The sequence below is a fragment of the Sprattus sprattus genome (assembly GCF_963457725.1).
Source record: "Sprattus sprattus genome assembly, chromosome: 21".
Taxonomy (NCBI): domain Eukaryota; kingdom Metazoa; phylum Chordata; class Actinopteri; order Clupeiformes; family Clupeidae; genus Sprattus; species Sprattus sprattus.
In genome coordinates, this window is record NC_137919.1 from 11,762,884 (window position 1) to 11,775,383 (window position 12,500).

The following is a 12,500-nucleotide window of genomic DNA, read 5'->3' on the forward strand; positions in this document are numbered from 1 at the left end:
AGTAGACATGAGTGGTGAAATCAAACACACACACACATGCACAGGCGCACACACACACACACACACACACACACACACGTGCCTGCAGACTTTAGTTTCTCTAACACCACCCCACCCCACCACACACACACAAACTACCACGCTGCCGTGAACCACAGCCATTTGTTTGTTCACCTAAAACTGGGGTGAGGTTTCCATGACGACTCCAGAGCACATATGATCCAACAGCAGATCTCTTTACATTAGACCTGATGGCTATCAAATGAAGGCTGTTTTACACTGGGCAAGGCCCACTTTGGAAGCAGATTGTGATTTAACCAAATTCGAGACATTGGAATGTGTGTATGTGTCTGTGTGTGTGTGTGTCTGTGTGTGTTTGTGTCTGTGTGTCTGTTGTCTGTGTGTTTGTATGTGTGTGTGAGTGTGTGTGTGTGCGCGTGTGTGTGTGTCTCTGTTTGTCTGTGTGTGTCTGTGTGTGTGTGTGTGTGTGTGTGTGTGTGTTCTGGAGTTCAGGCATGAAAAGCACCGCAGTGGAGTAGACCCAGAAAACAGGCTGACCGATCAGACCCAGATCAGTTCAAGGGTTAGCAAACGTATGAGTGGGACGTCTGAACACAGAAGTGGAACTGGGATCTGTGGTGTGTGTATGTGGTGTGTGTCATTGGGTGAGTGTGAGAATGGTGAAAGGTGGCCCCCTACTGCGTAGGAGGGGAAGTGCATGTGTAAGTGGCATGGAAGCATGTGTGAGGGAATGAGAATATTCCTAAATAAGCACGTAAGTGAATTTTTATGTGAATGTTTATGATTTTAGGCAAAGTTAAGGTAACTTGGTGAATGTGTGTGTGTGTGTATGTGCAACTGGTGGCTTACATGTGCTTCAGCAGTTTTGTACCGCTGTATGTCAACAGGATTAAGTGTCTGTAAGTGTGTGTGTGTGTGTGTGTGTTTGTTTATACATGTACACTACATAACTAAGAAGTATGGAGGGGTTAGAAGTACACACTAATGCAGGAGGCATGAAACGTTGGTGAATCGTGACACAGATCAGAGAGGAGAGGAGGCAGTGGGCATAGAGGGAAGGGACTGGGGCAGCGAGGGTGTGAGTGTGTGTTGTTTATCTCTAACGCTACGTTTCCTTTTCCCCGCTACGGCTACACACTACTCACTCCCACACACACACACACCATCACCATGGTAACAGCACTCCACATTGATCACTCGGTAATGGTCGCTAAGGCAATAGGATGCCGTTTCTACGGGAGATGTGATTTCTTACTAAGGGAACAAGTACAAGTGAACAAAAATAGAGCAATAACAACAACAACAAACTAGGAGAGGAAGTTGCTGCTGCTCCTGCTACTACGTATGATGGGGTTACTCGCCAATTCTGCACGGGCCGTGCTACGCGTGAGGGGAGGGGTCAGTGGTCATCGATCTGGAGCCCAGCAGGCGAAGGCCAAGAGGGAGTAGCAACGAGAGATTTTAACGAAAGGCAAAAAACAAAACAAAAAAATAAACCAAAAAAAAAGGAAAAGGAAACAACAACAAAAAGAGGATATGAGTCAATTTGGATCTTGGACTTTGGCAGGTGCTGGATACGGTAAGACTAGGAGGCTAAACACATACTACAACATGCTAACCATAGTCTAGCGCTAAGCTAAGAGCTAGAACTTAAGTTTACTGTCGAGATTAATATTACAAGAACATTCTCAGGTTATCATGTGAGTAAAGGTAAACAGGCTACATCACTAACAGGCTACTGCTACGGGAGGCTAGGTCACGCAATGCTACAGGGGAAGTTTAACTTCTCAGAGTGGGGAGAACAGACAGGAGCTTTTAAAGTTCAGATATGATTATCTCATTTGATACTCTACTAGAATTGGAAAAACGTTTGGAAGTTCCCAGAAACACCCAAGAGTCCAAAGAGACCATCACAAAAGCTGTGAAACTAAGTAAACAGTGTAAAGTGAAGGCACCCTCCTCTCTAGCCAGGGGCTAGCATTGGCCTGGTGGGTGGGGAACTGCCAACTAGTTCCAGCAATAGATTTGTTTCTGTTTTCCTTTTTTTACTTCCTGTAATTTCACTCGAGTTTCATGCGTCCCATCTAAGAGGAGGAGTCTGCTCTACTAAGCAGTGTGGGCGTGTCTGAGGGGGCGGGGCTAATCACCAGGGGCTCCACTCGATGCTTGAGCTCCTCCAGGTGTTCTAATATATTCTTCTTTGTGATGATTCCCAACACAATCCTGCAACACACACCGCCAACACACACACACACACACACACACACAGGCTCAACAACACAACAAAAAAACAACCGCAAAGACAACTTCAAAACAAAACACAAAGCAGAAGACTGCCGACATAGGAGAGAACAAACATAAGAGCAACAATAACAAACAATTACAATAACAACGAAAACAGAAACAACACAATTTAAACTGAACATTATAACTTAAATCAGTAACTTAAGGAACTAAATCATGTTGTTAAGTAAAATAGAAGAATTCAAACATTTGTCAGTGCTAGGTGCGTGGACGAGAAGATGGGAAGATTGTATGACTACAGTGAAGTGAAAAACCAAGATGGAAAAACGGAAATCAGCTTAGTGAAGTGGATAAACATGGTAAAGTGGAGATGGGCTCACAGCCGATCGAAAGCAGATGTGGAAGAACAGCCCGGTGAGAACTGGGACAGTAACTCTTACTATGACAAATAGTACTAGCCTCTCTGACTTTGATTTTAAATCAGTTATTTAAACTAAACTCTGTCCTTTCTCAGCTTTTATTGTCATTTATTTATGGGCTGCTCCACATTTCTTGCTGGCAGATTGCGGCACCATTTGAGAACGGGACTGAAAGTAGTGATCAATCTAGACGTTCCTGTGGTTGGATGCAGTGTTGAAGGCAAGGGGCGTGTGAAGGCAGGCAGCATCTAAAGCCATGTGCAGTGGATCAGAGTCAGCCGAGAACCCTGAGTCCACAATGCTTAGAGTGCAAGAGCCACGGAGCAGCAGCATGAGGAGAGTGTGTGTGTGTGTGTGTGTGTGTGTGTGTCTGTGTGTGTGTCTGTGTGTGTGTGTGTGTGTGCGTGCACGTGCAAGTGTGTGTGTGCGTGCACGTGCAAGTGGGTGTGTGCGTGTGTGTGTGAGAGAGAGAGACAAAGAGAATACCGTGTCCAACAATGCATTACATGGCACCAGACACAGGTGCATCTCTGAACAAGACAGCAACATGACAACCCAAGGAATGAAGGGAGAGAGACAGAGCGACAGAGCGAGACAGACAGGAAGAGAGAGACAGGAGGAGAGAGACAGAGAAAGACAGAGAGAGAGAGACGGAGAGAGACAGAGAGAGAGCAAAGACCTCTTCTCTTTCTTCCATCCCCCCCCCCCCATTAACTCTTCAATCCCCCCCACCCCTCATGGCCCAGGACGACTCACCCGTTGTGGGTCACCAGGCACTGGCGCAGGCCCAGCTTACGGAAGATGTCCACCACGATCTCCATGGGTGTGTGGTCGGTGACGGTGAAGGGGCTCATGTCCAGGATGGAGCGCAGCTTCAGGGGGCGGGGGCTGTCGGCGGGCAGCGTCGGGGCATGCTGGGTAAAGTAGACCCGCGAGTTCAGCAGGATGCCCTCCTGCTTGCGCCGGGCGTTTTCTGAGAGAGAGAGAAAGCAAGAGAGAGAGAGAGAGCGAGAGGGAGACAGAAAGAGAGAGAGGGAGATAGAGACAGAGAGAGAGAAAAAAAAGAGAGAAAGAGACAGAGAAAGAAAGAGAGAGCGAGAGAGAGAAAGAGAGAGAAAGAGAGAGAGAGAGAGAGAGAGAGAGAGGAGGGAGCGTTCAGTAACAAAACTTGGCTGGTGTTTCTCTACTTGCAATTAGACTAATTACATCACATTGATAAATTGCAGACATTCTTTTATGAAGGCAAAACACAGTCCAGATAATTTATACAGCTGTCAGTATGTGTGCTTGGTGCCACCCTGCTATGCTAATTTAGCTCCAGTTCATTTACCTCCAACAGCTTCTACCAAACCCTTCAACCATTCCATAGCTGCACTACTTCATGAAGCAGGCAGAAAATGAAGGATTTCATTCATCCCTTTAAATTAGGTGCCTTTGAGAGCACACTTCCCTAATTCAGTCATCAATTGTTGGTATGTTGGAATGAAAGTATATGAAGTGATGTAAATGAGTTATATCCCTTTCTTAGGTTCTCTAGTCTAGGTTCATCTGTGGCCAACTCTCTCCATCTCCCCATCCCCCATCCCCCCTGTCCCCCTGTCTCCTCTCTCCATCCCCCCTGTCTCCTATCTCCATCCCCCCGTCTCCTCTCTCCATCCTCCCGTCCCCCTGTCTCCTCTCTCCATCCCCCCGTCCCCCTGTCTCCTCTCTCCATCCCCCCTGTCTCCTCTCTCCATCCCCCCCGTCTCCTCTCTCCATCCCCCCTGTCTCCTCTCTCCATCCCCCCGTCCCCCTGTCTCCTCTCTCCATCCCCCCTGTCCCTCTGTCTCCTCTCTCCATCCCCCCTGTCTCCTCTCTCCATCCTCCCTGTCTCCTCTCTCCATCCCCCCGTCTCCTCTCTCCATCCTCCCTGTCTCCTCTCTCCATCCTCCCTGTCTCCTCTCTCCATCCCCCCTGTCTCCTCTCTCCATCCCCCCTGTCTCCTCACCGACGGCGATGGTGATGTCCCTGCGCAGGGCGAAGCCCACCAGGCGCTGCGACTCCTTGGAGACGATGACGGGGAAGCCGTTGAAGCTGGTCTGGGTGATGATGGTCTGCAGCTCGGCCAGGGTCAGGTCGTCCTGCGTGAGCACGGCCAGCGGGGGGTCCGAGCGCCGCGGCCGCATCACGTCCCGCGCCAGCGTGGTGTGCGTGAACTCCTCCTTGGCGTCCAGGAAGGGGTAGCCGTTGAGGCGGATGTGCGCCTCGTAGATGCCCTCGCGCCCGAACGCGTCGCCCACCCACTTGCTGGTCATGACCGCGGCCATGAGGGGCACGATGTACTCCAGGCCGCCCGTCAGCTCGAACACGATGACCACCAGCGACACCGTCATACGTGTCACGCCACCTGGATGGGGAACACACACACATACACACACACACACACACATGGTGGTGATTTCAGTACTATGGACAGGGGCTGAAGACACACACAGAGGGGCTGAAGACACACACAGAGGAGCTGCAGACACACACAGAGGAGCTGCAGACACACAGAGGGGCTGTGGACACACACAGAGAGGCTGAATACACACACAGAGAGGCTGAATACACACACAGAGAGGCTGAATACACACACAGAGAGGCTGAATACACACACAGAGAGGCTGAATACACACACTGAGAGGCTGAATACACACACAGAGAGGCTGAATACACACACAGAGAGGCTGAATACACACACAGAGAGGCTGAATACACACACAGAGAGGCTGAATACACACACAGAGAGGCTGAATACACACACAGAGAGGCTGAAGACACACACAGAGAGGCTGAAGACACACACAGAGAGGCTGAATACACACACAGAGAGGCTGAAGACACACAGAAAGGGGCTGTGGACACACACAGAGAGGAGCTGCAGACACACACAGAGGGGCTGTGGACACACGGAGAGAGGATGCCAACCAGACTCACCGAGGCAGGCGGCGGCGCCCACCATGGCGTAGAGGCCGGGGGTGATGCAGTCAGCGCCCACCTCACACCACTCCTTGAACAGGAACCAGTCGTGGTGGTGGTACGCCAGCTGCTCCATCACGATGCCCACGATCCGCCCCGCGATCGCCCCGATCGCCATGCTGGGGATGAACAGACCTGACGGGACCTGGGCAGGTAGAGGAAAAACAACAGGGAGAGGGGGAGAAAGGAAGTTGGGAGGAGGAGAAAAAAAGAAAGGAAAAGGAAGGACATGAAGGAGGAGGGGAAAGAATTGTAGGGAGGTCAAAGGGAGAAAGGAGAGGACATAATTAAGATTATGAATGGCTCTACAACATTCATTTCCTGGACAGATAAGGGTAATGGATATAGCCTTAAAGTAGAGCGGCCAACACAACACTTACCTTGTAAACAACAACACTCACCCAGTAAACAAACCACAAAGGCACCTCTCGTCCTCCTCCACAAATACACACACACTTCATCAATGAATCCATCAATCCACACACCCATCAATCCACACACCCATCCATGTAGAAACTGACCTTCAGCCCGAAGGTGAATATGGTCATGACGACCTTGAAGACGAGCGCCAGCCCCAGCTGCCACATGGCGGAGTAGACGCCCGGCGTGGAGGCCTGGTTGCCCGAGGCGTCGGCGTAGGCGCTGGTGCCGTTCATGCGGCTGCGGTACTGGCACAGCTGCGAGGACTCCAGCGGGCCGCAGTCGGTGAACAGCTCCTTGATCAGCTCGCTGGTGTTCTGCCGCGTGTAGGGGTTGGGGAACGCCACCACGGCCGTCACCGCGGCGACCGTCATCACCTCCAGCACCGGGTACTTGCCGAAGCGCGTGGACTTGCGCCGGCGGCACCAGGCGATGTTGGCGCGGATGAAGAAGGCGCCCCACAGCCCGCCGAACACGCCCAGCAGGATGAAGGGGAAGAGCTCGAACAGGTACCAGGGCGTGTGGTACTCCACGTAGAACAGCACCAGGCGGCTGTTGCCAAACGGGTTGATGGAGCGCAGCACGAAGGCGGCCACCAGGGCGGCGAAGAAGGACCGCCAGAGAGTCTTCAGGGGGAAGTAGTAGCTCACCTAGGGGAGAAGAGGAAGAGGAGGAGAGAAGAGTGATGAGTCAGTGAGGGAGAAAACAGACACAGAAAACTCGAGTCAGACGAGAGATGAGAGCAGGAAGAGGAAGGAGAGCCACAGCGTCTTCAGAGGGAAGGAGAGAAAGACAAAGATGAAGAACATTGATAGTAATATGCCGCTTGTAGACAGGAAGTGAGGAGCAGAACTAGACTAGGAACAGGCAGAGTCAACGAGCGCAGAAGAAGGAGAACAGCACAGATGGGCAGAGAGAGGAGGAGAACAGCACAGATGGGCAGAAAGAGGAGGAGGAGGAGAACAGCACAGAGAGAGGAGGAGAACAGCACAGATGGGCAGAGAGAGGAGGAGAACAGCACAGATGGGCAGAGAGAGGAGGAGACATTAGAAACAGACAGGAAGACAAGAGAGGAACAGAGAGAGGAACAGTGAGAGGAAGAGAGAGAGAGGAAGAGAGAGAGGAAGAGAGAGAGGAAGAGAGAGAGGAGGCACCATATGGGTGATGGAGGGTAAGAGGCAAGCGAGGCAGACAGGAGAGGAGCGATGATCTATTCCAGAGGTAGAGCGCATTACAAGGCCATTTTTTTCATCTTAACATCTTGTTCATCTTTTCCATTTTATTCATCTTTGTCACCTCTCTCTCCCATTTTAAAATGTTTCCTCTGAAGGGATGAAATGTGTGAGTCACAGGAGTGGTGATGATCACACCCGACATTCACAAGTGGGATTCATTTGTGGGTGTTATGGTTTAAAAACAAGCCTGGCAAGCTGTGTGTGTGCATGTGTGTCTGAGTGAGTAAGTGAGTGAGAGAGTGTGTGTATGTTTGTGTGTGTATTTGTGTGTGTGTGTGTGTGTGAGAAACTCACCTCCTCAAGACTGAAGAGAACACCTCCAATTGGTGCACCAAAAGCCACAGAGACACCTGCTGCTGATGCCGCAGACAACACCTGGATAAAAACACACCCACACACAGAGAGACACACACACACAGACGTCAGCAAAATTATTTATAACTGAGACTAAATTCACACACAGAGGAATTTGAGCATACAAAAGTCTGGAACTTTCCTTAACAATGTGCTCACACATACCCACACACCCACACACACACACATACACACACACACACACATACCCACACACACACACACACACACACACACTCACACACTCACTCACACATTGTGCATCGCTCATCTCTGCAATTAGTATATCACACACTTCAATCAGAGTGGTCTGTTTTCTCGCTCATCGCTTTCACACCAGCCCCTCTCAAGTGCGTCTCTCTCCATCTCTCCTCCTCCCTTCCTCTAGTTCTTGATATTGGGGAAGAACCAGCAGAAGACGTTCCCCTCCCTCTGGCTCACTCACTTTCTCTCCCAACATCCCTCCTTCTTTTATCACACACACACATCCATCACACACTCTCAACTCGCTGCACTTCCTCCATCTTCTTGGCCTCGTTCTTGTGGTGGGGAAGAGCTAACTAAAGATGTTCTACGGTCTCCCCCCCCATTCTCACAAACAAACACACACACACGCACGCACGCACACACACACACACACGCACACACACACACACACACACACACACACAGAAAATTGCTCTATCCTCTGCTTTATCTCTCTCTTCTTTGCCTCGTTCTTGCTGTACTTGAGGAACTGGTAGCTGAAGATGTTCCTGCCCCCCCACCTCTCACACACACACACACACACACACACACACACACACACACACACACACACACACACACTCCTCTACCTCTCTCTTCTTGGCCTCGTTCTTGCTGTACTTGGGGAACAGGTAGCTGAAGATGTTGCCGCAGCAGCAGGCCACGTGCACCAGCGGGCCCTCCTTGCCCAGGCTGAGCCCCGACGCCACCGCCAGCACCAGCGTGATGGTCTTGATCAGCAGCGTCCACTTGCCCAGGTACCCCCGGATGATGAAGCCACTCAGGATGGTCTTGATCTGGAGGAGGGGAGAGAGAGAGGGAGGGAGAGAGAGAGAGAGAGGGAGAGAGAGAGGGAGAGAGGGAGAGGGAGTGAGGGAGGAAGAGAGGGAGAGAGAGGGAGAGGGAGAGAGAGGGAGAGAGAGGGAGCAACAAGAGAGAGCAAGCAAGGGAGGGGGGAGGGATGAGAGAAAAAAGGGATGTACGGACAGATGGATAAAGAAGAGAAGGAAAGGGCAAAAAGGAGAAAAGGTGAGTAAAAGAAATAAAGTGAAACAGGAACAGAAGAAGGTAGGAATGAACGAATGAAGAACAAGAGGGTAAAGCATAAAGAGGGGGGGGGGGGGGGGGGGGGGGTGGTTGAAGAATGGAAGAGAAGGAGAGATGGAGATCAAATGAGGAGAAGAGAGTTTATTATTATTGTGTTCAGCGTTGACCTTCATCCTCTCCTCACTCTTCTTGAGTGCAGGCTTCACTGCATTGGCCCTCCTCCTCTGCCCCTCTACATGACTGAGCTAAGGCCGTTGCCCTGGCGATAGGGAGGTCAACTCCAGCAACGGGTTGTCATGGAAACCGGGAGACCTTTAAGAGGGTGCCATTTCATTTCTTGGGTCTTAAATCCCAAACAAAGGAGAATGAGCTCACCAGGCATGATTTCTACAGAAACTCCCCGCAACTCAATAAGCAGTGAATCAGAGAATCAGCTGCTCAAATACTGGGCAGACATTCCAAAGACACACAATTTCACTGTAAGTGTGGCCACTATGACAAGACAGTGATGTGTCTGTTTTCAGGTAAAAACACCGAGATGGGATGGTGACAACTGTCTCTCACACACACACACACACACACACACACACACACACACACACACACACACACACACACACCTCATCATTATGCATTATTTCTGCATGTGCTCGGTATGTCCTGCCGTACTGCTATAGTCCACATGGGGACGCCCTGCAGACTGACGCTGCATATTCTAGCTCTGCTTGGCAGCTTTGGTTCTGCATTAAAACTATTTCATCCCATTATCAATCTTGTTTTGTACAACAGAGCGGTTTCATCTGTTAAGGGACTATGGCCACAAAGTCCAGCGGTAAAGAGAAGGCTATCTAATTCGTAGGAATCTATCCAGTAATAACTATATATAAGACGTGGCCACAGGCCCAGGGCTGCAAGATACAGACACATTAGTGTGCCAGCAACGGTTTTATAACATTATAGGTTAAAGGCTGTTTTTGTTTTATTAAAAAAATATATTTTACACATCAACAAATCTGCAGTCTAGCATTTGCAGATCGAGTTTTAATCAGTGTTCGTTGTATTCTAGAGATCCTAAGACTGGCGATATTCGGTTTAGATGTGTCAGAAAAAGAGCATCATTTATAATTCAAAGTTACTGGATCAACCTCTCCCCAAACAGTTGCTTCTTAGTCCTTCTCAGATAGGCATTTGCAGGCTCCAGAACTTGGGCAGGGATATGGGCTATATCAGCTCGAGAACCTGGGCAGGGATATGGGCTATAGCAGCTCGAGAACTTGGGCAGGGATATGGGCTATAGCAGCTCCAGGCTAGAGAAATCCATTCCAAAGCTTAATCAAAAGGAGTTTAATCTGCCTGTCAAGTCTTTTGTAGCCATAACCCAAGGGGCCTGAGTGATATGATACAAACTAACCTTAACCCTGAGTGGTATGATACAAACTAACCCTAACCCTGAGCAGTATGATACAAACTAACCCTAACCCTGAGCAGTATGATACAAACTAACCCTAACCCTGAGTGATATGATACAAACTAACCCTAACCCTGAGTGGTATGATACAAACTAACCCTAACCCTGAGCAGTATGATACAAACTAACCCTAACCCTGAGTGGTATGATACAAACTAACCTTAACCCTGAGTGGTATGATACAAACTAACCTTAACCCTGAGCAGTATGATACAAACTAACCCTAACCCTGAGTGGTATGATACAAACTAACCCTAACCCTGAGCAGTATGATACAAACTAACCCTAACCCTGAGCAGTATGATACAAACTAACCCTAACCCTGAGTGATATGATACAAACTAACCCTAACCCTGAGTGGTATGATACAAACTAACCCTAACCCTGAGCAGTATGATACAAACTAACCCTAACCCTGAGTGGTATGATACAAACTAACCTTAACCCTGAGTGATATGATACAAACTAACCCTAACCCTGAGTGGTATGATACAAACTAACCCTAACCCTGAGCAGTATGATACAAACTAACCCTAACCCTGAGTGGTATGATACAAACTAACCTTAACCCTGAGTGGTATGATACAAACTAACCTTAACCCTGAGCAGTATGATACAAACTAACCCTAACCCTGAGTGGTATGATACAAACTAACCCTAACCCTGAGTGGTATGATACAAACTAACCCTAACCCTGAGCAGTATGATACAAACTAACCCTAACCCTGAGTGGTATGATACAAACTAACCCTAACCCTGAGCAGTATGATACAAACTAACCCTAACCCTGAGCAGTATGATACAAACTAACCCTAACCCTGAGCAGTATGATACAAACTAACCCTAACCCTGAGTGGTATGATACAAACTAACCCTAACCCTGAGCAGTATGATACAAACTAACCCTAACCCTGAGCAGTATGATACAAACTAACCCTAACCCTGAGTGGTATGATACAAACTAACCTTAACCCTGAGTGGTATGATACAAACTAACCCTAACCCTGAGTGGTATGATACAAACTAACCTTAACCCTGAGTGGTATGATACAAACTAACCTTAACCCTGAGTGGTATGATACAAACTAACCTTAACCCTGAGTGGTATGATACAAACTAACCCTAACCCTGAGTGGTATGATACAAACTAACCTTAACCCTGAGCAGTATGATACAAACTAACCCTAACCCTGAGTGGTATGATACAAACTTTTAAACGTATAACCTTTCCTTCCAGTTGCTCTGATACTTCGCCCATGGAATATGAACCTTTCTGAGGATGGGGTTAGGGTTATGGATGGGATGGCTCCTGGTAGAAGCTGGAGCTGTCTGCCATTGTGCTGTACTGCAGGCAATGCAATTGCAGAAGGTGTGGCAATGTAGTTATAAATATGAGGATGAGAATATGTTTCATGTGCAAGGAAACACCTGGGTCTCCCCCACTTATAAACAGACTGGCACTTCACTCAGTTAGAAGCGCTAAGAATCTCTATTTGTGGCCTATGGCTTGCCGTGTGTTGTGTGTGCTGGTCTTACCTCAGGGATTCCTGAGCCACAGGCGTAGGGGGCGAACACCTTCACCAGACACACGGCGGTGAAGGCAAAAGACAGCGCCCAGTACGTGTACATGAAGTAGTTCATGATGTAGGACCCAGGACCCTGTGGAGGAGGGGAGGAGTCAGAAGGAGGGCGGGGCATTAAGCTGCATTCTGCACATCACAATTCCACAGTCTTCAATTATTTTCCCCTTTAGTATTCACTCTGAGATATTTGGCAAATGAAACCTGTTCAGACTGATTCAAGCTTTACCAATGGTGACTATATACTATAAATATTGTGATTTTATTCACCCTTGGGATTCTAGAGTACATCTAAGACACGTAAATCAAATCAGCAACAGGCCAATGCCAGGTCTGTTTGTTCCTCGAGTCACCTACGCAAGAAGATACTTTAGCTCTGTCTGTCTGTCTGTCTGTCTGTCTGTCTTACCTCCGCCTGTCCCAGGATGAGCTCGGCCCAGGTCTTCCACTGCGGACACTTGTCTCT

At 49.0% G+C, this 12,500-nt stretch overlaps 1 protein-coding gene across 2 annotated transcripts in view; it reads right to left on the minus strand.

The window, feature by feature from the left end:
* Window positions 1-12,500, minus strand: part of clcn3 (chloride channel 3) — a 35,848-nt gene that overhangs the window by 2,747 nt on the left and 20,601 nt on the right. Inside the window, exons 4-12 of one of the 2 annotated variants that reach the window (XM_080859999.1) lie at window positions 12,444-12,500; window positions 11,991-12,113; window positions 8,530-8,736; window positions 7,634-7,714; window positions 6,206-6,754; window positions 5,643-5,829; window positions 4,672-5,070; window positions 3,441-3,657; window positions 2,169-2,244 (exon numbers count right to left, since the gene is read on the minus strand). The exon at window positions 12,444-12,500 is cut by the window's right edge and continues 131 nt beyond it. In XM_080859999.1, coding sequence (XP_080716125.1) covers window positions 2,169-2,244; window positions 3,441-3,657; window positions 4,672-5,070; window positions 5,643-5,829; window positions 6,206-6,754; window positions 7,634-7,714; window positions 8,530-8,736; window positions 11,991-12,113; window positions 12,444-12,500 — 1,896 coding nt within the window. The remainder of the gene's footprint in view (window positions 1-2,168; window positions 2,245-3,440; window positions 3,658-4,671; window positions 5,071-5,642; window positions 5,830-6,205; window positions 6,755-7,633; window positions 7,715-8,529; window positions 8,737-11,990; window positions 12,114-12,443) is intronic. The other variant, XM_080859998.1, reaches the window with a different exon arrangement.